At 35.5% G+C, this 26242-nt stretch overlaps 1 protein-coding gene across 3 annotated transcripts in view; it reads left to right on the forward strand.

Moving 5' to 3' along the window:
• KMT2E (lysine methyltransferase 2E (inactive)) overlaps nucleotides 1–26242 on the forward strand; it is a 53196-nt gene that overhangs the window by 16622 nt on the left and 10332 nt on the right. For 2 of the 3 annotated variants that reach the window (XM_010724296.4, XM_010724363.4), the window contains 19 exons: nucleotides 44–228; nucleotides 5085–5196; nucleotides 5718–5947; nucleotides 7190–7270; nucleotides 8253–8311; nucleotides 12248–12420; nucleotides 13609–13647; nucleotides 15317–15529; nucleotides 16779–16909; nucleotides 17987–18104; nucleotides 18269–18378; nucleotides 18859–19120; nucleotides 21031–21129; nucleotides 22308–22472; nucleotides 23149–23457; nucleotides 24338–24592; nucleotides 24763–24907; nucleotides 25613–25866; nucleotides 26003–26059. In XM_010724296.4, coding sequence (XP_010722598.1) covers nucleotides 158–228; nucleotides 5085–5196; nucleotides 5718–5947; nucleotides 7190–7270; nucleotides 8253–8311; nucleotides 12248–12420; nucleotides 13609–13647; nucleotides 15317–15529; nucleotides 16779–16909; nucleotides 17987–18104; nucleotides 18269–18378; nucleotides 18859–19120; nucleotides 21031–21129; nucleotides 22308–22472; nucleotides 23149–23457; nucleotides 24338–24592; nucleotides 24763–24907; nucleotides 25613–25866; nucleotides 26003–26059 — 2883 coding nt within the window. In that variant the 5' untranslated portion in view covers nucleotides 44–157. Of the gene's footprint in view, nucleotides 1–43; nucleotides 229–5084; nucleotides 5197–5717; nucleotides 5948–7189; nucleotides 7271–8252; nucleotides 8312–12247; nucleotides 12421–13608; nucleotides 13648–15316; nucleotides 15530–16154; nucleotides 16266–16778; nucleotides 16910–17986; nucleotides 18105–18268; nucleotides 18379–18858; nucleotides 19121–21030; nucleotides 21130–22307; nucleotides 22473–23148; nucleotides 23458–24337; nucleotides 24593–24762; nucleotides 24908–25612; nucleotides 25867–26002; nucleotides 26060–26242 lie in introns of those variants that run through there. The other variant, XM_085216955.1, reaches the window with a different exon arrangement.

Below are 26242 nucleotides of genomic sequence, written 5' to 3' on the forward strand. Positions count from 1 at the left end.
GACTCCATCTTCTGCTTTGTTTTGTTGTGTTTTTTTTTCACAGGGTTTGTGGATGCACTTAGATGTTTGCAATGAGCACTGTGGCTGGCATGCCCCAGTGTTTTGGATACCAATGCATAGGACTCTGTAGTAATCGAATTTATCAGAAACGAACGTCATGAGCATAGTGATCCCACTGGGGGTTGACACAGCAGATACTTCTTATTTGGAAATGGCTGCAGGCTCAGAGTAAGTATGTTAACTTACTAATTAAGTTTTCTGATTTCTATTGCTTATTTTTTTTCCTACTGAGGTTTTTTTTTTAATACACTTAGTTGGAGAAGACTTGGGAGTCTCTATAGTTATATTGGATTTTTAATAACTCTAAGCAATAATCTATTCTTAAGTCCATTTTTTCCTTTTTGAGGAGAGTGAAGGAGCGAAGGTGAACTGTTCTACAGAGGTATGTTTTTTTTATTGCTTAGCAGACTGAGAAATACAGTTATTATCTGGTTTGCTTTTCACACAAAATATTTAACAACTTCAGTGTTTCCTTAACCTGTGTATTTAAAATGTGTTGATTTCCCACATTGGGGACAATTTCTTTTGGTATACTTAATTTCAAGAAAGCAGCAGTAAGCACTCAGTCTCTGAGTGGAGGTTGGTCTGGTCGAATAAATGTCATTCCATATGTGTAGTGTCCACCTGGTTCTGGAATATTATGAGAAAATAGTTTGCACAATGTGAGAGGTAGAAGGCCATGGTGGTGTTAAATTTTTGCTGCTTTATATAGGTAACTCGTCCCATGGAGGGACACATTGAGTAGCTGGTATTGATATAAGCAGCATATGCACAGGCTTTGCTTTGGAGTATGTGCTGTCCTAGTAATCTTACTCCATTTAAGAAGGAAATGTCTTTTTTTCCAAACTTCAAAGAAAACTTGTTAAGCAGTTAAAAAAGAACTTTCAGCTTTTTAAATGCCCGTTTCTTTTCTCTGTTTCCAGTTGTGTGAGCTTAACTCCACTAACATAGGCAGTTAGTGCCATTTATCTGAAGGAAACCAAGAATTCTTACTTTGAAACTTAATGGTGCATTCAAGTTTTCAAAATTGTTTTGTTGATGTCTATTTCACATCATGGACAGTAATTTCCTTGGTGCAGAAAACTCTACAAGTCTGTGTTAAGTAATTCTACTAATTGTAATTGAACTGTAATTGTAACAGTAATTGAACTGTTCACACTCTGTTATTTTGTGTGTGTGGATTTCTTCTATGTTTAGAGAAGAGAAGGTCTCCATTCCTGAGGTTACTGACATTTCTTGTGGATGCAGCAAGCCACGCTGAAATTAGAGTAAATAAATGCAATTGTCAGTACAAACATGATCGCTGTGTTATTTGCTTTGTGCTGTGACATGAGGACCTGATTAGCTACTGGTGTTCTTCAGATTTAAGTGACCGGTGGCAGATTCATTAATGTAATCTCTGGCATAGGCTGAAATATGTAGTTGCACGATCAGCTTATCTTGATATGAAAGCTACTTCATTGTCTAAAGAAATGTTACACAAAACTGTGTCCCTAACCTAACAACTTTCACAGTTTTTACCCTTTTCTATCACCATCTTCTGCTTTAAATGTACTTTTTGTGGTTTGTTTTTTTTTTTCAATGGATATGTTGGGTATAGATTGAATTTATAGTGGTCTTAGTGAATTGTGGGGTTTTCCCAAGTGGGAAGGCTGTGTTGAACAATTGGTCATGAGTTGTTTGTTCTCTAGGTAGCTGTAAGCCCATCAGATGAGTTTGGCTAAATGAAGTGTCTTGAAACACACAATGTTGGCTGCTTCTCATACAAAATACATTGCACTCCTTTATCTTAGCTGACCTTCAGCCAGACATAACTCAGGTGAGCTGGTACAAAGGGAAAACAAGCCCAAGTTCTATGAAAAATTAGATAAGTTAAACTAATGGCAGTTTGATACTGAATGGCAGTTTGATACTGAAGCATACTTGGAAGCAAGAGATTTCATTTGGAGTTTCTGTTAGCTAAGCTTTTGAATGTAGGTGGGTAGCTTAGCCTTAAGATATGGAAGATTCAGTTTTATTGAGATTCTTTTCTGTTTGAATACCTGCAATTCTATGAAGGTGGTTGATATCCCCAGATGCTAAGGGCTGATTGGAGTGTTGGTCAGAATCCACCCTTGCTTCTTTTGTAATTTCTGCTCAGTCAGAAACGAAACAGTGTTTGAAAGCAATAAGGGGAACTTTTTTAAAAGAATTTGCTATTGCTTAGAATGGCTTATAATTGATTCCCTTAATACAGGTGAATGTAAGGTCTGATTTTAACTGTCTGGTTTCATGTGTTTGTTATTTAATTTTTGACTAATGCCATCTGCTGGCAGCATGCAGAATATTTTTTTTCAGTTTGCATTGTACTTTTAAGTATGAACACTAGGGAATGGTGAGAGCGTGAGAGTCTTCATCTGCAGAGTTAAAAGTTGTTTGAGAGACATCACTACCTTTTTTAACTCTTTTTTTCAAGTTACATGAATATTTTTAACCCAGAAGAATCTTTGCTTTTTAAAAAAATACTCCTTGCTGTTGTTGTTGGTTTGTTTTTAATTCTAAATGTTTAACATGGTTGTGAATTGCTAATCAATACATACTCAGTCTCAAATGAAAGTTGGGCTTTTGGGTTTTGGCTCTGCACTCTGTGTTGTCTAGGTCTTAGAATAGTTGGAGATAATGGATTGCATTTGTTTGTCTTCTGCATTTCCTTTTTAGAAGCTTAATTCTTCTACTTTCTACAGCTGCTTTCATCTAAATTTTAAAGGCTTTACTCTTCAGTGGTTTATAATTTTCTAGCTTAGGTAGAAATAGATTTAAGGAGTAGGGTGTACTGTCTTGCTCTAGATTTTGTAGGAGTACCTTTTTTGTTTTGTTGTCAGTTAATGACACACATGTGACCTCACTTTTTAGGACATATGTTTCCATTCTGGTATTTTCATTGAGTGCTCCCATGTCGAAGCAGCTGGTATTTAGATCGTGGTAAGATGAATTTATTTATTTTCAGTGAAGAAAAATCTCCTAAATTAATCATAGTAGTGCTTAAGGATGAACTGTAGATAAATTCCCCACTAGCCTGTATGAGTAAACCCTCCTGCTGTGAAAATGGAGGTTTTTATTTTCCATGTACTCAAGAAAACCATCTAGGTTGAGTTTGCAACCATAGTGGGTGGGCACGGAACCATGGTTTTGCTTTTCCAATTCAGTAAGTGGTGAAGAATAACAATGGAAGCAATACAGTGATCGAGACTCTCTTGAATTGGAGAGGAAAAAAGAGAATTTCTATTTTAGACATCATGGATGAGAGGTCAAATTCTAATCCACTGGCATTTAGATTCGCAAGATCATCAGAAGGATTATCTAGATGACATTAATGGTGTGTAGTTACTGCATAGGTGCATTGCATATCCAGTGTATGGATAGTCATAATGGAAAGGGAGATCTGTTGAAAAAATTTTGTCTGTCCAACTGGTGTCTTTTTTTCTTCATCATGTTTGATGAATCTGATGAATATCCTTGTCTTTCCTCCTTCGTGGTGACTGTGAGAAACACTAGTGTTTTTCAGAAGATTTTTTTACCCTTTGGACTTCATTAACTAACATTCTCACCTATGGGTAATTTTAATAAGTGTTTCTTTTTACACTGTTTTATTGTGTAGTAGCATCACACAGGGAAAAGCTAACAAGAAGCAGGCTGCTTAAGATACTAGTAGGGCACTTGCAAGTAGATAGAAAAACGCTCTGCATTGTTTCCAGGAAGAATAAATATATTCTTACAAAAACGTTAGCAACAAGTGGGAATTGCTGCTGTTCTCCCCCATCAGCCTCGTATCACCTCATGGCAGAACAACAACAACATAAAACCTGTCTGTAATGTCTTAGAGTCTGAAGAAAAATACACAGATTTTTGAATTAGCAGTGTTGAGAACAACCGTCTTTATTTTAAACATCGATTCAAGGAATTACTGAAGTATTTGTGATGGGAAATATATTTGATGCATAACAAAGTTAAATTTAGAAAAGAAATTAACCTCTATTTGTATTGTGAGTCAAAAGCCATTTCAGTTTATTAGGTACAGATATTTTGTTCTGTCTCAATGTGAAAAATAAATTCTTAATGCAACTAGGTAACTGCATTCATTTGGAGTTTGTACTTGTATATTTGGGACATGGGGGTTAAAAAAAATAAAAGCTTCAGGATGCTGACATAAATGTAACTGCTGAGAAAAGGTGCAATTTCTTGGACTCAAGGTTCCTATTTTAGTATTCCTTTACCCTTCTCATCTTGTGTTGTCGTTTAGATCATGTAAGCAGTGGGTTGACTATTACACCCTTTTACTGCAAAGCATTATCTAGCAGTTTTTTTCAGTTTTTCTCTCTAGTTTAAATATAATTCAGTAACTGTTTTCTGTTTCATTTTTAATAAATAACTTTGCCTTACTTAAGATTTCTGTTTGTAAAAAGAGTACTCCACTGCTTTGGTGCTGGTTTGTGAAAACGTTGGGAGTGATGCACTGGTGCAACCACTAGGTATCATTGCAGAATTCAGTAGCACTGCACCTGATGCTGGAGCTGTCTCAATAAGTTTGCAATTCTCTGTGTATTGCTGCTTCCTTCTTTTCTCATTAAGCTGAACTCCTTTATTGAGCTTTTATTGCAGCTTAATATATCCCTGACAAACTGCACAATATGCTTTTTTGTTTCATAAGCCAAATTTGTGGGTTATATGAAGTGATTTAATGTGGACATTTTTTTTTTCCTTCAAGGAAAATTTTGTAACTCTGAAAGCTTCTTTTTAGGTGAAAGTTGGTTTCTCTGAAGGGGTAAACAAATATAGAGTTGAATGTTTTTTCCTTTGTCTTTTTTTCCGCCCACCTTTACCCTCTACCTATTTGCGTGCTCCTTTTTAACAGGAAGAGCAAGTCATTACTTAGCAGCTGTGAAATAAGCACATGAAGTTTATTAGCGTTATGTTAGTTTACATGCTATAATATTTACATTTATTAGTATAACTGTATTTATTCTTCTTCTGATTTGATTTTGCAGACCAGAATCTGTAGAAGCTAGCCCTGTGGTAGTTGAAAAATCGAACAGTTATCCGCACCAGTTGTATACCAGCAGCTCGCATTCACACAGCTATATTGGTTTGCCCTATGCAGTAAGTTTCACACTGTGTATTGTATGTAAATAGATAATGTAAAATCTGCTGTTCTAAAATAGAAAAATGCTGATTCTTGCTTACAGTTTCGCATTTTATTGAGGTCTGGGTAAATTGACTAAAAGTAGTTGATTGGAAATTCAATACAGAACATAGTTAACTTTATGTAAAATACAGATTGATAGACTGGTTTGGGTTGGAAGGGACTTTTTAAGATCCCCTGCTATAGGCAGCACCTCCCACTAGACCAGGTTGCTCACAGCCCTGTCCAGCCTGGCCTTGAATACTTCCAAGGAGGGGGCATTTAGAGCCTCTCTGGGCAGTCTGTTCCGGTGTGTCACCACCCTCACAGCTGAGAAGGTAGATAACCAAGAATGGACAATGACAAAAAAAAAAAGTATGAAGTATGAATAAATGCTTAGATCTTCAGAGACTTTTTATGAAGTTAATTCTTCTACATTGGCTTAGATAACCATCAGAACATGTGAATACTTACAACTTACCTTTCAAAACCAATCTAGGACCATAACTATGGTGCTCGGCCTCCTCCAACGCCTCCAGCTTCTCCTCCTCCATCAGTAGTTATAAGCAAGAATGAAGTAGGCATATTTACCACTCCCAACTTTGATGAAACCTCCAGTGCTACTACCATCAGTACATCAGAGGATGGAAGCTATGGAACTGATATTACCAGATGCATTTGTGGCTTTACGCATGATGATGGATATATGATCTGTTGTGACAAATGCAGGTAATAAATATTAAATGTGTCAAGAAGGTAAAAATGACTTAGAACTGCATTGTAATATTAAGAGCAATTAAATAGTGATTTAACTATGTTGATTAATAGAAAAGAAGACATTTCCTTCATCAAAACACTGTTTGAAGACTGTATGGCTTTCTAATACGCAAAGTAGTTGATGAAGGCCAATGAGTTTAACACACTTTATTCCTATCTGTCTTAACTATTCATGTCAGTTTGTTCATGCCTTTATTTGTGTATTGTTACTCCAGTAAGGATTTTATTATTCTAAAATGGGTATCTGTCTGGTATTTTCTCCAAGTTGTTTGTTATTATGGCAAAGTAAAAATCTGCATATACCAAGTAATAATAAAGCATCTTGGTAGATTAGGTATGTGTAAACCGAATAACTTGAAGAAAACAAGGTGATTGGACATAAACCTCTTAAATATCAGTTTCTGTGTGCATCATCTTTCTGATGAGAACTCTTAATCTTCACAAGAGTTGACTTAGTCTTTCCGTAGTTACTGAAATTCTTAAACCTTGCAGTTTCTTATTTTGGAGGCCGAAGTTAAATGTTTAAACTTATGTGTTCATGTTTAAGTACCTGCTTGGGCATACTAATGTGAGTGGGTGCTAATAAATTTCTGGATTCTGGAAAGTTGAGCTTTGGGACTTCCAGTGATGTTGTTTAATTTACAAAGTCATTATGTATTTCTGAAATAATATCTACTTTATCTATGTATCTACAAATATATATATATTTATATCTACTACCAATATTAATTTGGGCCTCATTCACTTGGCTGCATGTCTAACTAGCTTTTTTGTTTTCAGTGGTCCTTAATATTTGTAACCTTTATTCTTATTTTAAATCTTATTTTAAATCTTATTTTAAATCTTATTTTAAATCTTATTTTAAATCTTATTTTAAATCTTATTTTAAATCTTATTTTAAATCTTATTTTAAATCTTATTTTAAATCTTATTTTAAATCTTATTTTAAATCTTATTTTAAATCTTATTTTAAATCTTATTTTAAATCTTATTTTAAATCTTATTTTAAATCTTATTTTAAATCTTATTTTAAATCTTATTTTAAATCTTATTTTAAATCTTATTTTAAATCTTATTTTAAATCTTATTTTAAATCTTATTTTAAGATCATGGTGGGGAAAAAAAAAATGTGTGCACACAAAGTTTATAAAGTTTTGCTTAAAATAACTAAAAGTTTGGGGTTTTGTTTTTTAGTGTCTGGCAGCACATTGACTGTATGGGAATTGACAGACAGCATATTCCTGACATATATCTGTGTGAACGTTGTCAACCAAGGTGAGTAGTTCAATGGCTTTGAAATCCAGATAGCTAGAAGGAGTGGAGAATATTTCAGAAAAAAAACAACAAACAAACCAGAACAGAATAGATGGAGGCATGTTTCTGATGCAGATGATTGTACTGATATCCATTTCCATGTTCAGCTTGATTGTTGTTTTACCTCGCTAGCTGACAGTGATAAACACTTGAAATATTTATTGCCATAGCAGCGTCTCCTGGATTTTGTCTGTCAGCCTGAGAAAACTCATTCAGTCTTTTGTTTCATTGCTGTCAAACACGGGGGATTCTTTACAGGAGCTCTTTCAGGTTGTTAACCGATCCATCAGTTTTGAGTAGATTTCTGGGTATCATTCCAAAATGCTGCAGTCCTCGCTTCAAAGATTTCTTGCTCTGAAATAGATACCTTTTATCCTCCTTCTCAATCTAGAAGTCATACGACATGACTAGCAAGGCGTTTTGTTTTGTGGGGTAGGTGGATGGTACCTGACTAACAATAGTTGCCCTGTGACATACAGCATAAAATGCTACCTTTAGTTACATTGCAGATTGTCAGTTACACAGTGAGTAAAAGACCTGTGTTCAGAACACTTTAATTACAAATAAATGATTTTTTTTTCTTCTGACAATATGTTTGAGCCTTGTCATCTTAGGATCTTATATCATAATGATTATTTAGATCTGCAAGAAAATGGCTTAATGCCTGCTTATTTGTAATCCATGGGCCAATAGTCAATCTTTCTTGTGAGCTACCTCCATTTTCAGTGTGTTTTCCAAGTGATGTGAATGCTGCCCTTTACTTTGCATTACAGTGGAATGAAGCAGTGCAACATTTACATTTTCATGAGTGTTTAAACTCTCAGTTCGTATACAGTTTATTCTGTTATGGTCACTGGAAAATGTAAACAAGAAGTCTGCTTTAATTCTTGGATGTATGGATCCATAAATGTAAAGCATGGAGTAAAAATGTTTTTAATTTCAGGAACTTGGATAAGGAAAGGGCAGTGCTATTGCAGAGGAGGAAAAGGGAAAATATGTCAGGTGGGTAAAACTTGAACTTTTTTTCACTAAAGGTTGTAAAATAATTATCAATTGCATGGACTTAAGAGCGTGTACACAGTTCTCTGCAATTTTGACTGCATTCAGAATGTAAGGTTCAGTGAATCTATTTCTAACAGATTATAGATTCTTGTATTTCTTACCATTTATAACAATGTTACATCAGAATAGTTGAAGTTCCAAGTGTTTGTTAAAAGATGTCATCCCTGTTGGGTTTTTGTTGTTGTTTTCTGACTGCTGCAGAGAAATTCAGTCTGAGCCTTAAGATTTTATAAAAATGAATGTAGCTTTTATAATCATAAGAATACTTTGAGTGAGCTACTAAAAATAGATGGGAAAGTTTGAGGTTTCTTCTGGCTTAAGAGAGGGGTTACTGGGTTTTTCTCTCTGGGGGAAAATGACTTCATTGCTCCGTCATTTCTTCCTTAGCAGTGTAGACTTGTATCTTAATACAGACACCTTTCTACTGCTGCTCATGTTCCTGACTCTGATAAAAAAAAATAAAATAACTAAATGAGCTTTAAAACAATATAACATAATTGTGAAGGAATCCTAATTCTCATTTGTTGGCTGTGTGTATTTGTGTTTTAGTCAACTACAAAAATTAATACAATTTTTTATTGTTGTAGTACCTTTTCCATCTTTTTGTTTTATGAAATTTGCTCTCCTATAGAATTGGAAAGCTCAACTGATGTAACTTGTCAGGAGCTCTGTCCAGCTATTGCCAAAATGTGGCATGCTTTTGGTTGTCAGCTGATTACTTTGAAGCTGTTACAGAAGCCGTAACATAGGAGATGATTTCTGCTCTTTGACTTAAGATGTTTTATTTCCAAATGCTGTCTCTGGAGTGTGGGGGTACGTGCAAGATGTGCAAGCTGCTTTTGACAGTTAAAGATGTTAATAACTTATTTAGAGCACCACTATTATTTTTGGCTTTACCTGTTTTCATTTTTACAAAACAGAACTTACTTTATGAAAGTTTTGACTAAAAAGCTAGGTATTACAAATTTGTTTGGTTTGTTTTTAGAGTTCTAGAATGTGTTTTTTGCTGATTTTAACAGTAAAACAAATACATTTGATTGTATTTTAAGTATGATGACACTGTGAAGTTAAGTTTGAATTAATGTGCAGTACAGTAGAAGTTGATGGTCTGTGCTATTGAAGTAATCTCTTAGGATTTGTAGTTACACAGTGATCGTTTGCAGGAATAGAGGTAGTCAGAATCTTATGTAGGAGCTGAAGTTTGACTTAATCCTTAGTCCTGATCAGTCTTAAATCCATTCTGTGCAGTTAATAGGAAAAAAAAATTATATGGTTAATCTTAAGTATCAAAACAGAGTAAGCCCTACACTTCTGATCCCGTTTACTTAGTGTGTGCTATTAATAATTGTAATTTACAGTACATAATTAGAGAGCAAGCATCCATTAATTTCTGGTTAATTTTCATTCAGCTTGGCTAAATGTACTTCTTGTGTTTGTTGATATTACGTGGTTCAGTCAAGCTTAAAGTAATTCTATGTACGAATAGTTTACCATGAGAGACCAGTGAAAATGGCCAGTTTCAATGAATGATATCAAGTAGGAAGAGCAAAAAACATCGATTCAAATGGCTCTATTAATAAAAGTATTTGAAAGCAGCAGAATGTTGCTTGTAACTTGGTGATAAGTTACAGATGTTTGATGAAAGTCAGGGTTGCCCTCCTTCTGTGCTCTTTGAGTATGGTTATAGTGTTTTTGAAGTTTACACATAATATAACTTTTCATTTAGATGTGAGAATACGGAGTAATGGTTTTTATTTTAATGATTTCTAAAGCGTTGCTGAGCTTAGCTCTGTTCCATCCAGAGCTAAACTGTGGGGAGAAGAAACAGATCAGTTGTTATACCTCAGGAAAAGAGTTTTTAGGGGTATCACTTGTGTGTGATACCAAGGGGTGAGTTTTGTGTATTCATCTTTCTTCCTTGGAGCATTTCTGGTCTGTAGTTCTGGTGCTTGCAGATGTTTGTGGTGAAGTTTGGTTTGTTGTTCTGGTATAAACATGTAATGTTGCTTGCTGGTGGATAAGATTGCTTCCTGTGGATAAGTGGTGTGTGTGTGTGTGTGTGTGTGTGTGTGTGTGTGTGAACTACTTAGTTATTTGCATCAAGGATGGGTTTTTGTATTTTTAAACATAGAGTTTCTAGATCTATTACTCGTTCAAGGATGTTGCTTCAAGCTGCCTGGTCTTTAAAGTGGTGCTGATAATACCACTTGCTGCTTATGGAGGGAAGAGTCTGGGCCATAATTTTCTGTGAAACTTGCAGTGTCCATGTCTTCCACGCTACAAAATCTTCCCTCAGAGTGCTCTGCTGAGGCTCTTCAAAGTGAAAGCAGGTTATGTAGGTTAGGAAGGAGCGTGTCAAAACAACTCTGTGTAATTATATGTTCAATTGAGGTAATTATTCTTTACAGAGAGCTAGAGCACTGTATAGATAGGCAACAATAATAGCATTGTACTTCTTTGGGGAATATGGTATTTTGTAGGGGCTTTTGTTTGCTTATTTATTTGCCTTTGGCATAATGATGCTGTGGGCATTCATGTCTGGAATACAACATTGATGATTTCAAAGTTGCCTTGAATTTTCATTTATTAACTGTTGTTTAATCTACTGTACATGAAAATTATTATTTGGTTAGGCTTCTGCATTTCTTTTAATGCTAGTTCATAAAATAGTCCCAGTAGAGATGCAAACAAGTTAAGAAAACATGATCAGCTTTTAAAACATCAATATTCCCATATCATCTTACTGTAGGTAAGGTATAATTATTTGCCTAACAGACTTTAAAAGAAAAACCAATATAGTAAAACTTATTATTATGCTTACTATTGTGCAGAGAGTAATCCTGTTTAAGGAACGTTGCGATCAAGAAAAATCTTCAGTAGCTGGATCTCTTTACAGAGCTGTCGAGTGTACTGATTAAGGCAACATCCCTTTAATCTCAAAGACTTTTCTCTGCTCTTTTATTAAGTATTTGTTAAGCTTTCCATGAGCTTCAAAAAGCCTTGCTTAGTGTGAAATGTATTTAATGAAGGCTGAATTTGAAAAGCTGCAAAATGTGAGGACTCTGTACTAAGCACTTGTAGTCTCCTATCTGTTTGTACCATCTCTCTTCCAATCCTCCTCACACTTGACAGCTTTTCATCGTGACAGATCTAGGGTAATCCTGTTTAAGGTCAGGAAATGTATTTACCTGACATAAGTGATGATGTGTGCTAAATTTCAGACTTTAGCTTTTAGGTCTTCTTGTGAACAACGCAATGAAAATTTGTGTCAGTTTGTGTACAGTCTTGTTTTAACAAGAAAAGTAGACGCACCGTTTCTCCTTGTGGGGAGTAGCAGTGTGTCATTGTTAGGGGATTTTTTTTTTTTTTTTAAGACGAGGCTTTCAGCCACATTCACATACTTACCTTGAAGAGGACACATAACAGTAAAAATTTCATCTGGACGTGACTGATTATAGGATTTTAAAGGAAATGCTGGGTGGGTAATAATTTTCATTCCTTTTAGACTATCATCATCCAAGAGAATCTTGGAGCCATATTACAAGTACAGGCTTGGTATATAGAGATGAATGAGATGATGAATAATATTCTGCTTTTTTTTGTTGTTCAATACTAATGTTGCTTAAAATGAAGTACCATACAGTAATGCCATTTAAAAAGTTGAATTAGTGTAGTATTTTTTTCTTACCTGGTATGGCAAACATCTGCTGATGACCAGTTTCTCACAGGTTATTCATTTTCATGCTGTTACAGCTGTTGGTAAACTTTGCATACAAGTACTTCAAGTATTTGACAGTCTATGCTTTTTGCTTTTAAAAGAAGAGTAACTAGTTAATGTTCTTTCTGATTGCTTATAAACTGTTCTTTGTTTTAAAGATGGGGATACCAGTGCAACAGAGAGTGGTGATGAAGTTCCTGTGGAACTGTATACTGCTTTTCAACACACACCAACTACATTTACAATAGCTTCTCCAAGAGTTACAAAGGTCAATGATAAGAAGAGGAAAAAAAGTGGGGAGAAAGAGCAGAACATAGCAAAATGTAAAAAAGTAAGTGAATCTGATTTCTCTTTTTGTAACTGTTACAAAGCACAGCTCTGTGATATCTTTTATCAAGAGACACTGGTTTTAAAATTCAGGCCATTGTTACTAATAATATTTTACTACCAGGGTTTACATTGAAATGTAATGCTCTGTTGCAGTACATGATACAGCCTTCCCTGCTTGTTCTTCTGTCATAAATTCCAAGTAAGATGTACAACTATGACGATTGAATTTTATAATTGAGACAGAATTTGTAAGGAGGAATTGCATTTTGCTGCACCACTTAATATAGCTAGAAGGGGGGCAGAGCAGGCTTCAGGTAACCAAAGAAGAATTCTGTGTCTGAAATCTTTTGTTGTGGTAATTTATGTTCAGAAATGTTTTCTGCCTGATGGGACGTATGTCCATTTATTTGAGGTAAAATTGTGTGGAAATGCGCTGCTGGTCTTATTTAAAATAAGTTGGTAAACAGTGTATAGAGGCAATACTGTTTAGATGTGAACAGTATTTTCTCTATGTGAAGGAGTGAAGTACATGGCATTTCCTAAAGCAGTGAGTTGCTTTCTCTGGTTAAATTTCACTGACTTAGATGAGAATTCTGTCCTTCAGAAGTGAAAAATGGTTACTGGTATCCTTTTGGAGATCTTAGGTACGTTTTCTTTTGAGTGAAAGGTTCTGAACATAGGCTTACTGCAACATATCATTCTGTTACCTCCCAACATAGAAGAAGATGATTTAATGAATGAGATTAGATTTTTAGAAGAAAAATTAGTTTTATAGGTTATCTCTGATAGCTGCTTCCTGCTGGCTTCATTCCACTACCAGTGCAGTGAAGTATTTGGACTATTTGCACACTTTCCTGCTAAGTATGGAGCTGTTCAGTAAGTAATTCTGGAGCAGCTCTTTGTTGCATTGTGAAATTGTTGAAAGTTATGTAATATGAGAGGCAGGCAGAGTAGGAGCATGGCCTACTAGAACCAAAATCCAATGCATTTTCAGTTTGAAATGCTGATTTTAGTTTTTATTACGTTTTATTGGAGACAAGCTGATGCCTTCCTGCAGTTTCATTGTAACTTGTCTTTATTCTTGCATGCTTTACTGAGAATAGTCTGCAATGAATTGTTAATTGGTTTTGAATTCCTTAAGAGAGTGTGTATTGCCACATAAGAAAATAAACATATAATTTTTTTTCAGGCATTTCGAGAAGGATCCAGAAAATCTTCAAGAGTAAAGGTAATGTGATTTAGTGATTGTTTTGTTTTGTTTCAAACCTTAATTGTGCATTAATTAATGCATAACTGCAGATGTGCTCTTGATGCTTTGTAATACTTAAGTACTAAGTTACTCTAATGAAGTTATTGCATGATTATTGTGGTAATTTTAAACTGAGACGAAAAGCTCATCTTTTTGTTCTACAGATTTAAGCAAAGTAGTGTAATTTTTTTCCTAAGAATATTTGGTTATCGGGTCAATAAAATGTTTAGGGTACATCTGTGCTGTATGAAGGGGAATAAAGTTGAGTGTACATCTCATCTGAACCTAGTAATTCCAACTCCGAGAGCTAAGTTAGCAGTTCTGCTCTGTCATACATAGGTGTATCCATCTGGTGGGACACTTCTTGCTAGGGCTGATGTAGTTAAAGGAATGGTGTTTGGGATGGCTGCTTTGCAAGATTTAAATGTTACAGCATTCTTAGTTTTATATGGGAGAAAAAGATACGTAGTGTGAAAGCTAGGTGTTTTCCACAATTCATTCATCCTTGAGATAAATATCAGTAAGTAGGACACAACTGAGGCTTGAGAGATACGATTATGACTTCCAAATATCAAGAGAAAAATCAGGAAATCAGAGGACAAAATCTCTTTATTTTTGTTTGTTTTTGAATGTGGTGTTTGTATGGTTCTGTTGCTTTTGTTTTTTTTCATAGTTTGCTTGCGTCACATTTTTTTAATGCTGTTTGTATGTATGGTTCCTGCAATGCACAAAATAAATATAATCAGTAACAGGTAAATTAAACTGCTGAACTACTTGCTGTTTTATTAATGTTTAATAGTGTCTCTGCTCAGGTGGATAGAAAAGGGAGCGTTGGCTGCTGCTGTCCGTAAGGAGCACTGGTTGGCTGCAGCCTGGCTGCTGTTTGTGAGGTCTGGAGGTACAATGGTACTTTCTTTAAAAGTGAAAGGACCCAGAGTGCTGCAGGGGAAAAAAAATGTTTAGTGAGGAAACAGGCAAGGGGAGCAAAATGATTGGTGTTAAGCTTCTGAGTTTACAGTCTATGCACCTTAATGTATTAGTGATAGACTTTGTAAAGTTTAGCTAAGTGCAAAGCAGAAAAATGTGGCATAACCCTTGAAGCTGGAAGGGGGTTTCAGATCTGTGTGTAATGGAATGGAAGCTGGTTTGCATATGTTCATAAAAATTGAGTAGAGAGATTTGATCTCAGTTCCTGCACTCATATTGCAGGAGGAGACAGTATCAGTCTTCATCCTCGTCCCATTAAAAACTAGAATGCCTGTTTAAGAGGAACATATTCCTGAAGTTGGGCAATTTTTATAAAATGATGCAGTTTTTAAAGGGCAAATATAATGCTATTGAATTCAGTGAAATGCTTTTAAGTAATTGAGAACTTTAAACTGGATTTCCTACAAACTGTACTTCCCCTTTGTATAGCGAAGGGGAAAGTGCATATGAAGTGCAGTTTTGATAGGTCTTAATTTTATAGGTACAACAAAGACAGAGCAAAGCTGCATTATAAATGAATTTAAATCAATGACATACCTTTATCCTTCATTTTGTAGCATGTTGTAGACTTATTTTGTTGAGCTTATTAGTGGGAACATGTCTTTCAAAAAAATTTTTTTTTTCTTACCTTATAATAAGTGATTGCTTACTTAATTTACAGGGCTCAGCTCCAGAGATTGATCCTACTGACAGTTCAAACTTTGGATGGGAAACTAAAATCAAAGCATGGATGGATCGTTACGAAGAGGCAAATAATAACCAGTACAGTGAAGGTGTTCAGAGGGAGGCACAAAAAATAGCTCTGAGATTAGGCAATGGAAATGACAAGAAAGAAGTCAGCACCAGCAATCTGATTTTCAAACCTCCAGTAGAGGTGAGGAGCTGTGCCACGTTTTGTTATTGCTTGCTCTGCATTTGTGCTATGACCAAGATAGCCACTTACGTTTATATTTGCGTATCAATTTTCATAAATATTTTAGATGCTATATTAAGCCTGAAACATGAATTGTCATTTAAAATACTTTCTTTGTGGAGAGCATAACACAGTAAACTTCTCTGCTCCCGCTTCTCTGATGTGTGAGGACTATCAGGTATGGTTAGAGTAGAAATAAATGTCAGAGTTGTTTGTTTCTCTGCTCTGTACATCAACGTGTTAACTGTCCATGTTTTTCATAAGATATGGTAAGTCGGTTCTGAATTTTTAGGTATTCAGATTAGAATATAACTTACTAGGTCATGAAAGATGTTTCTGGCAGTAGTTGGTATCACAGCTGGTGCTTGACTCTTGTGATCATGTAATTTCTAGTTTATGAAGAGATTGTGCATTGTCTTTTTTTTTTTTTCCTGTCCTTGACATCAGTTACTTAGCAGCTTAAAATCGGAGCCGTGTAATAGACCTTAGCATTTTGTAGCAGAAATCTCAAGGAGTAGTTACTGTAGCAGATTAATAGAAGCATCTTTGCTTCTTTTCCTCAAAGACGATCATGGCATATGGGACAGCCTCCTTAGAGGAATATCCCTGCTTACAGAGCCTTTTTCCTACATAGAGGCTACTTCCTTTTTGATTGGCGGTGACAGTTTTGAGAGGTGTGAGTTCACTAATTGTCAGGGTATGTATTGGTTTTTAATTAAAAGCCATCCTTTCATCTAAAGGTATGGAAATAAGTATAAGAAATTTGCAAACTTTTCTAGGTTTCTTTATTATTTTGATATTTTCCTGTTCTGTTTTTTCTTGAATGAATAATGAATGTGTATATCTGCATGTTTTTGTTTTGATTTGAAGGAAGTGAAGCCTTTTGAAAGCAATATGCAGGAATTCAGCATGTACTACTAAGAGCTAAGTGTACTGAGGGTTATAATACTTGAAGTGAGAACATCAGTGTGTTGTTTTCTCACGATACCACAATACAGGGCAGTGGCATTTCTTGAATTGAAATTCGTGACTAGTTGCACTGGTAGGGGAACAAGACGTTCTGATCAAATTAGTCTGCAGGTTTAATAGCAAGAAGAAAGTATTTAGTTCATATAACGTTGTCTAATAGTTGTGAAAGTATATCTGCTGTTAATAATAATGGGAAAAATAAAAGAAAATGAAATTCATAAATAAACTTCTGTCTTTATAGAGTTACGTGCAAAAAAACAAGAAAATTTTAAAAGCTGCCAAAGACTTGCCTCCTGATGCACTTATTATTGAATACAGAGGAAAGTTCATGCTGAGAGAACAGTTTGAAGCTAACGGATATTTCTTTAAAAGGTTTGTTTATTCCAGATGTTTTAATAAGATAACTATTAGAACACTTATGCCAGACTTGTACTGAAGATGCAAGGGGGTTTTATTACTTGTGGTGTCTTGCGTTTTACTGTTGTCTGATTAAAAGTAATTGCAGCTGGTATCTGGTCTCCCCCCTTCTCTTCTGAGCATCATTACAACATTTTTTCAGGAATTATTTTCCTCTTTCTTTGTTCTCAGCTGGGCCCCGTATTCTCATTTGGGAGTTGTGCAGTGTAAACCAGAGGTTGACAGGTTCTGCTGTCCTAAAATAATTCAGAAGGTAATGGTAAAGGCTTTCTTTTGAGAGAGATTTTCTTTCTACCAGGCCAAGGACAGAACTGAACGTGGGTCAGCTTGGTCCTTTTCACTGCCATGGTTCTCTAGTTTGTGGATTACAGAGAAATGCAAATGCACGACTGCTTCCTTCTTCTGAACTATTCTCACCCCTACCATTAAATACAGGGACACCCTGATAACGAGACATTGCAAGAGGCCTGTTGGAGAAGAGCGAGTGTAGATCTTTTGCTCAGTAAAGATGGAAGGCTTCCAGGTATCCGCAGTAGCAGAAATACATCTTGGCAGTGCGTTTAGATGTCCAGCTTCCTCAGGAGGGTTGAGTGCCAAGTGGTTACTATGGGAAATAGGCAGGGATGGGGTTTGTTTCATCTGTGGTTTTTTTTGGAGACAGCTGTGTGAGGCACCTGCATTTCTACTGGAGTTTAAGTTTAGAACTTGTTATAAAAAAAGTTTTATTAAGAACACTGAAGAATCTTAGTTTTGTGTCTTCCATGTTTAGTGCTTGCTCTCTTGCTATTCCTCCCTTTAAATCCCATGCAGAAGATTGCATTCAGGACTGCAACTCAAACTTCCAACATTCTAAGAATACGGTTGTATCGATTAGAGTCATGAAGCTTCAAACTCTAATGGATGGTTCTCAGATTAATCCACAAGCTCAGTGCGTCTTGGCAACGTCATGATACTGAAATAACTAATGTGAGAAGTAAGTTGTATTTACAGTTTTAAAAGGGTAACAGTCTGGTTTTCTTGTCTGTTTTTCAGGCCATATCCATTTGTTTTATTTTATTCCAAGTTTCACGGGCTAGAAATGTGTGTTGATGCAAGGACTTTTGGAAACGAAGCTCGATTCATCCGGCGTTCATGTACACCAAATGCAGAGGTGAGCATTTACATGAAGTTAAATTAGCTTATGTTTACTTAGACGTTCTTTTCTTTCTGAAGTTCTCCAGCTGGTAATTTGAGCACTTATTGTAACTTCTATGCAGTTTGTTTATTTATTTATTTTTAATTCATTACGATAAAGTAATATTCTCTTATCTACAGGTGAGGCATGTAATTGAAGATGGAACGATTCATCTTTATATTTACTCCATCCATAACATTCCAAAAGGAGCAGAGATTACTATAGCATTTGATTTTGATTATGGAAATTGGTAAGTATATGAACATGTTATTCTGAAATACATAAAATACTTACCAAGTTGTGATGCATTCCGGGACGACTTTGTTTTGTATATTATTTATTTCCTTGCATGCTTTAATAATGTGATTTTTGTACCTAGGTGTTCCAAGTAATTCTGTATGTGCACCTAAGTCCAGGAGCAGTCCATTTAGTTCACATCTTACTACACAAAGCTAAAGCTTTTCTGTGTCTGCTGATAAGTCAGCTTGGCTGACAGCATGCGTGTCTGGGTTTTCTCAGTGTTTAATTTGTAAATTGCTTACTGTCTTTGCAGAAATAAAAAACTTTCTAGTATATTTTGCAAAAGCTTAAGTCAAGTGATCTTCATATGCTTAGTTCACATCAAAGCAGATGTTTAATGTGAAATTTACTTACATGACATAACGTTGTGAAGTACCATTGCTTTACAGCCTGATCAAAATGTACTTGCTTGCATTCTTTTTACTTGTAGTAAATACAAAGTGGACTGTGCTTGCCTCAAAGAAAATCCTGAATGTCCAGTTCTCAGACGTTCTGAGCCTACAGAAAACATCAATACTGGATATGAAACCAGAAGGAAAAAGGGAAAGAAAGAGAAGGATGTTTCAAGAGAAAAGGAGACTCAAAATCAGAACATCACATTGGACTGTGAAGGAGCAGCCACCAAAATGAAAATTGCGGATAATAAGCAGAGGAAGCTCTCTCCCCTTAGGCTGTCCATTTCCAATAACCAGGTATTGACACAAAAAGGATAACAGATTTAAATACAAATAGTCTCCTTAGTGGTTACTAAAGTAATTTTAATGAGTAGCTGGAGAAAGGGGTATGTGGATTTATCAGAAAATGATGAATGAATTGTTTAGGGCTTATCATAATGTTTTCTGTTTTTCTTAATGTTTGATTGGATAAAAGTTTTTGGTTCCCTTATCAGTTTTCACTATATACTTTTTCCTCTGAATTTCTGTATGGATCTCTAATGTAAAAGACTCATGTCACGTTTTCAGGAGCTCCCAGTCTTTCTTGAAACGCAAATAACCAAAAAGCCATATTACTCAGAAATTCAGTCTGTTACACATAGCAGCAAATAGGGCTGCTTCTGTAACAAATCAAACTTCAGTTCAGAATACCGAGTTTTGCTTCTGACTGTCTTGTAAGCTGGTTAGAAATCTAAATAGAGTTTGGAGGGTTGGGAGGAAGAAGGTGAGTTTTGAAGTAAGTGTGGTAAAGCTAGCTGGTAATACCATGGCAACTTTAAGATCTGTCAGTATGAAGGAACTATTGAGAGAGATCCATAAAATCAGCCAGTGATAAAGTTTTGTAGAGCAGATGTTGAATTCTTCATGTGAGAAGATGGTTACCATGGTAACTACCTTTGTTTTTGCAGGGAAAATACAATTCAAACTTTCTTTGAATGTGATGGCTTGTGATGATGTTCTACACAGAGGGAGAGAGAGTTTTTGTTCTAAGGGGGAGACACTTTGAACTTTTTATTTTTTTAATAAAAAATAGTAGGCCAGTAGGAGTGAAGGTAATAACAGTGACAGGAGCATATTTACATTGCTTTAAAATGCTTGGAGGACCAGAGGGCATGGCATGTGGCTGTTAGAAAAAAAAGAAAAGAAAAAAGAAAGGTCTGCAGAGGCACTATATAAACCTTCCAGTCTTACATGATTTTTTTTGTTGTTGTTTTTAAACAAATGATAACTGGTATTTGGAACCTTCTCCTGGGCTTCTATGATAATATACAGTGCCTATACAGAGCAGTCACAGGAGACATCAATGTTTTTCCAAACTGAACTTAAAACAGTAAGTGTTGTGAAAAGAATAAAGCTGTTAAATCTATCTAAGTGTAGAAGCCAGTCAATTAATATGTTTTTTCCTCTCATTAAGTGTATAATGTTAAGGTAAAAGAAAGCATATAGGAAAAATATTTGTCTTAAAAGTATATTTATATTAAATAATTTTATGTAATCATTTTATCAGAAGGTTAAAATTTGTGTAGAAATAATGAATAGAAGACTCTTCTCAAAGTTACTGCTTGTTTTTTCTGAAATCACAAGGCCATCAGTAGTCAACTAACTTAATATTTCTGTAGGTCATGGCAGTCATTAGACAGTATAGTGAGGTTGTGAATGAGGAATGTCACTTCAATGGAATACACTTCTGAGCTAAGAAAAGATTCTGTGCAATTACGATAACATCTCTTTTGCCATAACAGTATGCATTGCGTTGCACTAATGGGTGTTTAATATAAAGCTCCCTAATTCTTTGACTGATAAAGAACTGGCTGGGTCAGTGGCCGGTGTTACTGCCCATAAGTCTCTGGCTTGGAGATTTAATTTGGATAATTTTGTTCTGGGGGTGGATGGGTGGGAATGGGACCTAAAATTAAAATCAGTATGCTTAAGAAAAAAGATGCAGATGTCTTAAGCTCAGATTGAAAAGATTTAGTCAGATGATTATGTTTATAGGTTTATGCAAAGGCACAAGTGGATCTTAGCTTTCTTACGTTTTTGTCTTCATTTATTGGCTTGGTTTCTTTTGAAGTTGTGATCTGAGGATTCTTAGTTCTGTGTAGCTTGTAGTTTTCCCCAGTTTGGAGGAGTAGCGGAGCTTCTATAAAGCAGTCATTTCCATCTTTCAGGAGCCAGATTTTATTGATGATATAGAAGAAAAAACTCCCATTAGCAATGAAGTAGAAATGGAATCAGAGGAGCAGATTGCAGAGAGGAAAAGGAAGATGGTAAGTTGGGAAGCAAGTAGCTGCCTAAAGTTGTCACTAAGGCTTAGTGACACCTGCTCTTCCCATGCTAATTGCTGCTTTCTGTAGGCTTCTAGAATCTAAGTATATATGAAGACAGATCCTTACATGAACTTCAGCTTAAAATTCAAGGCTTGCTATTTGAGTGAGAGCATTTCATGTGGCTTTATCATTGCTTTCTGACAAAAACTGCTTTTATCTTCTTTTATCTTATATGTATATATAATCTTATTGCCTTAAAACAACAAAAAAAAGATGTCTGTCGAAATAATTAGATTTTATTTTCTTTGCTCTTTTTTATTGCACATTATGTTTAATAGCTCTTTTATAAATAGCACTATAAATAGTAAGAATCCTTTTAGCTCCATCGTGAAGATTGTGAATAAGTTCAGTTTGCCTGTTCACTAGTCAGAAGTGGCAAAAATAAAACTGGGCTGCTCATTCACTCATGTGAGCAATATACTTATGGGCATTCTTTCCTTGAGACAAACACGTGTTGCTCTCAATGTGCTGCAGGCATTTAAAATAATTAAAGCTTTAAATAGAAGCAGCCAAATTCCACAGCATCTGTACTGTCTTCAGCAGTGTTCTGCTCAGATATTTACCTCTGTAAAAGGACTGGGACTGGAATTATGGTTTGACAGAAAATGTAACTTCTATGGGTGATGTGTCGTTAACTTATTTTGAAATAGTGATTCTTGGATGCTGGTTGCAGGTTTTGATATAGCTTGTGGCACTTGGAAAATTGAGTCAGAGGATAATGAAATTTTTTTGTTGTGTTTATTCTGTGTATTTATTGGTATTTAATCTTTCTGGTCACGAGTGACTCATCGTTTTTTAAATACTGTACAAACAAGTGAGCGAGCCAATAATGTGTGAGGCTGGCAGTATAGTAATAAGCAATTATTTCTAGCAAGTTCTTAAATCCAAAGCAGGACTCTCTTCCTGTTTGTCAGGATTGATGGGAACACAATCATTTCTTCATAAGTCTGCAGTAATTGCAGTTAGTTTAACATCTCCCTTTCCTTTGAGCTTTTGATGAAATTGGTCTGCATGTCAACATACATTGTACATGTTCTGAAGAAAAAAAGAGTCACAGTATTTATGTATATGAAAGATTATGACTGAAATGTGATGACAATTATTGTTATATTCATCAGACAAGAGAAGAACGGAAAATGGAAGCTATCTTGCAAGCTTTTGCCAGATTAGAAAAAAGAGAAAAAAGAAGAGAACAGGCTTTGGAAAGGATCAGCACAGCAAAAACTGAGGTTAAATCAGAATGCAAGGAACCACAGATTCTCAATGACACTGAATTTATTCAGGTAGTTATCTGAATCTTTATTTTAAGGCTAGCTTTTAACATGGCACTGTTTATCTGTTTGGATATTGAACCACACATAAAGATACTGGGGGAGTGTTAACAGATGCTCATTCTAGGCACAGGAGATGGTATTCATAGACACCTTCTGTAACCAGTGGGAAAATATATGCTTTGTCAATAGGTTATTCAGAACAGGTCGTCTTTACTCTCTTGTTGCTGGTTACTAGTGCACTTCTGCCCTTGCAGATGTTTGTATAGCTTCTCAGTTTGCATTGTTCTGTCAGCTTTTGTTGTCAATTACCGTACAACAGTGCTAAGCTATAAATTAGTAAACTATATCAGTCAACTATAAATGAGAAAAACTGTAGTGAATTGAAAGATACTCTGATGTAAGCTGCTGATTTCTAGCCCACAGATGAATGTGATATAGCAGTAACAGAAAATTTTGGTAGTCTGACCAGTGACTGGTCTGTGTGAATTACCTGATGTATCGCTGCCAAAATGTTGGGAGGAAAGTATGGGAAATCTAACTATGAAGTATCTTTGTTTTAAAAATAGAAATGATATAAAGGCATATAATAAAGACATATTAAGAGAGAACTTACAATTCCTTTCAAGAAAAGATCTGTAGCTTTACATGCGTTAGATCCATTTACTAGATTGGTGTTTTGTACCAGGAACCAGCAAAGGAAGAAGCTGTCACTAAGCCTGCCCCAGCCAAGGTTAATAGAGCCAAACAGAGAAAAAGCTTCTCTCGAAGCAGAACTCATATTGGACAGCAGCGTAGACGGCACAGAACTGTGAGCATGTGTTCAGATATTCAGCCATCTTCTCCTGATGTGGAAGTAACGTCACAACATAATGAGACTGAGAATGCTGCACTGGTGGCTGAGCCAGAAACAGAAACTGTTGTTACAGAAATGGTTACCGAAACAGAAGCTCCAGCACTTAATAAATGTCCTACTAAGTATCCTAAAACAAAGAAGGTATGTCTCTTAAGGGATGGGGAGAAGATGGCTTTTCATGGAGTTTTTAAAAGATTATAGACAGCTGCCTCTTAAACCACATATATTTTTTTTTAATTTTCTTTAAAAATTACTCAGCCACTCACTGATATTAATTATGGTTCTAAAATATTGCATTGCATCCATTTAGATATTGAGTTTTAATACAGCTTTCAGCACAGTTTTGGAACAAATGTTTTCTAAGGACAGTACTTTCTAAATGGACTGGATTTTGTGTGTGTATAAATATACAAAACATAAGTAAAACTTAATTTCAAGGGGAGGGGGAGGAAATGAGTCAACTTATTTTATTCATATGGTTTATAAGGTATCTTAGTGGCAGTAAACAGAATATCTCAAAAATAGGAGCTTTCAGTATTTCTGAGATGTCTCTTCTCCTAGTAATGCTCATAAAAGCTTAAAATCATCCATCTTACAACTAAGAAGGCAGTTTTTATCTTTCAGTCTGTATTGCAGAGGGTGATTAAAGCTGCTTATTTTGAAAACAAAGAATTTGAGTGCGAACCTCTTAAGTATTTCAAATATTTGCATGCATATTTAAGTTCAGTTGCTTTAGTTCTTGTTCTCTGTTAATAGGAACTAAGATACACTGGCCTGTTCTTCAGAAACAGAAGAACAACAAAACCTCTGTTATGTAGCACAATTCTACACTGATTCCTACCATTTAACTTCACCAAAGCCTTGTTCATGTTCTCAGTCTCATACAAGGATATTTGTATTCTTAAACTTGCAGCCTGGAAATTGTTTTCTGATTTGTGTAATGGGTGACTAGGTGAATAAGCTGTTTGAAAGCTACTAATGAAAACATTCAAAAAACACTTTTTTTTCTCTCTCTTTGTAGCACTTGGTAAATGAATGGTTAAGTGAAAAGAGTGATAAGACAGGGAAGCCTACAGACAGTGTTTCAGAAAGGCCTCTGCGTATAACCACCGACCCTGAAGTTCTGGCTACTCAACTGAATTCTCTACCAGGTCTCACTTACAGCCCACATGTATACTCTACTCCAAAGCACTATATTCGTTTCACTTCACCATTCCTTTCAGAAAAGAGGAGGAAAAAGGAACCTGTGGAAAACATGTCCGGCTCTTGTAAGAAGGTAATACTTCTCTCATTATGGTTCCCCATACCTAATTACTTAAAAATAAGTCTTTATTTGCTAGCATGAATTCCGGCAGAGAAAAGCTGCTTGGCAAATGATTTGTAATACACATTTCAGTGTGTATCTTCAAATTGCTAAGTCACTGAATTGAACTTATTTTATTGCAGCGTTGGTTGAAGCAGGCTTTGGAAGAAGAAAACTCAACAGTGATTGATAGATTTAATTCGCCATCGCTAGAGGGATCTAGAAGTCCAGCCATCAACGGTGAAAATAAAAGCCCTTTATTACTGAATGACAGCTGTTCCTTAACAGGTGAAGGTTCCACTAATAAAATACATACGTGTTATGTCAGAGTAGGTAGATGTGGAGGACTGAAGTTATTTAAAGCAATGAGTTAATGAAAATTCCAAGAGTATTTGCCCTGTTTACTGATGTTTTTCCTTTTGGATGGTTGTTGGAAAGAAAAGCTCAGTTAAATAATGGTTGGGTTTATTTTCCCTTTTTCTTTAATGTATAATTGAGGCTAAACAAGTAACAACCATTTCTCATAGTAGATGTGGACATTCAGTCAACAAAAAGGATAATGGTTTGGAGTATGAATGTCAGGAAGAGGTTTGTAGATTGTAGATTATTTGTACATGCTGTTAGGATTAGATTGACTTTTAAATTCAGTGGCCCCGTTGCACGTGGGAAAGTTAGTCAGCTTTTCAGGAGTAATGGGAAATGGAAACATGCAAGAAGCTAAACACGGTTAGATGATCCCTTGAATTTCCACTTCTTAGGTGGACATTTGTTTGGAAATGTAAACAGTTCTTCCATTATCTTAGCGGGGAAAAAAAAAAGGTAAGGAAAAAAAATAGTGATCTCTGCTTCTCATTAATTATTCTTCAGGAATTCTGCCCACAAGGTGTTTGTCTTAGTAATGTTTGAACGTGGAATTCGTAATTTTACTTCATCAAGCGTTTAACTGGGATTGCTGTATCTATATATAGCTTTTTTTTCCTCATTTTAATACAGATCTAACAACACCTCTAAAAAAACGAAGACTGTACCAGCTGTTGGAGTCTGCATTCTCAGAAACCTCTACACCTACTCCTTCTCCATATGCCACACCAACTCATGCTGACATTGCTGCCTCAGAGCCATTGATGTTTGCTACTCCTCCTAGGGCAAAAACAGAGGATGAAGCTTGTAGAAATGGTTACAAACCCATTTATTCACCAGTTACTCCTGTAACTCCGTGTATACATGGAAATACCATGCACTTTGAGGTGAGAATTATAACGCATTTCAGATTCTTAATCATTGTTGTGTAAGTCAGTATTTGTAGTCCTGTTACAAGGAGCTGTCTTACATTTTTCTGTTCTAACAGTTAAATTGACTTTCCATTTCTTCTTGTTCATCTAGAATATTTCCTCACCTGACAGTTCCCCAGAAATAAAAAGGCGAGCTTACACTCAGGAGGTAAGGATATTTGCTAAAATCTCTAAATGTTTGCTTAACTTCATTTGTATATCTGCAACATAACAGATGAGTACAGAAAAACAACGCTTGGGTTTTTCAGGCTGTATCTGGATTTAAATTAACATTCTCCTTTTTATCAGTGTTTCTTAAATGCTTGAGCCTAATTTTACTTAAACTGAGAGA

This window comes from Meleagris gallopavo, chromosome 1 (assembly GCF_905368555.1).
Source record: "Meleagris gallopavo chromosome 1, MGAL_WU_HG_1.1, whole genome shotgun sequence".
NCBI lineage: Eukaryota > Metazoa > Chordata > Aves > Galliformes > Phasianidae > Meleagris > Meleagris gallopavo.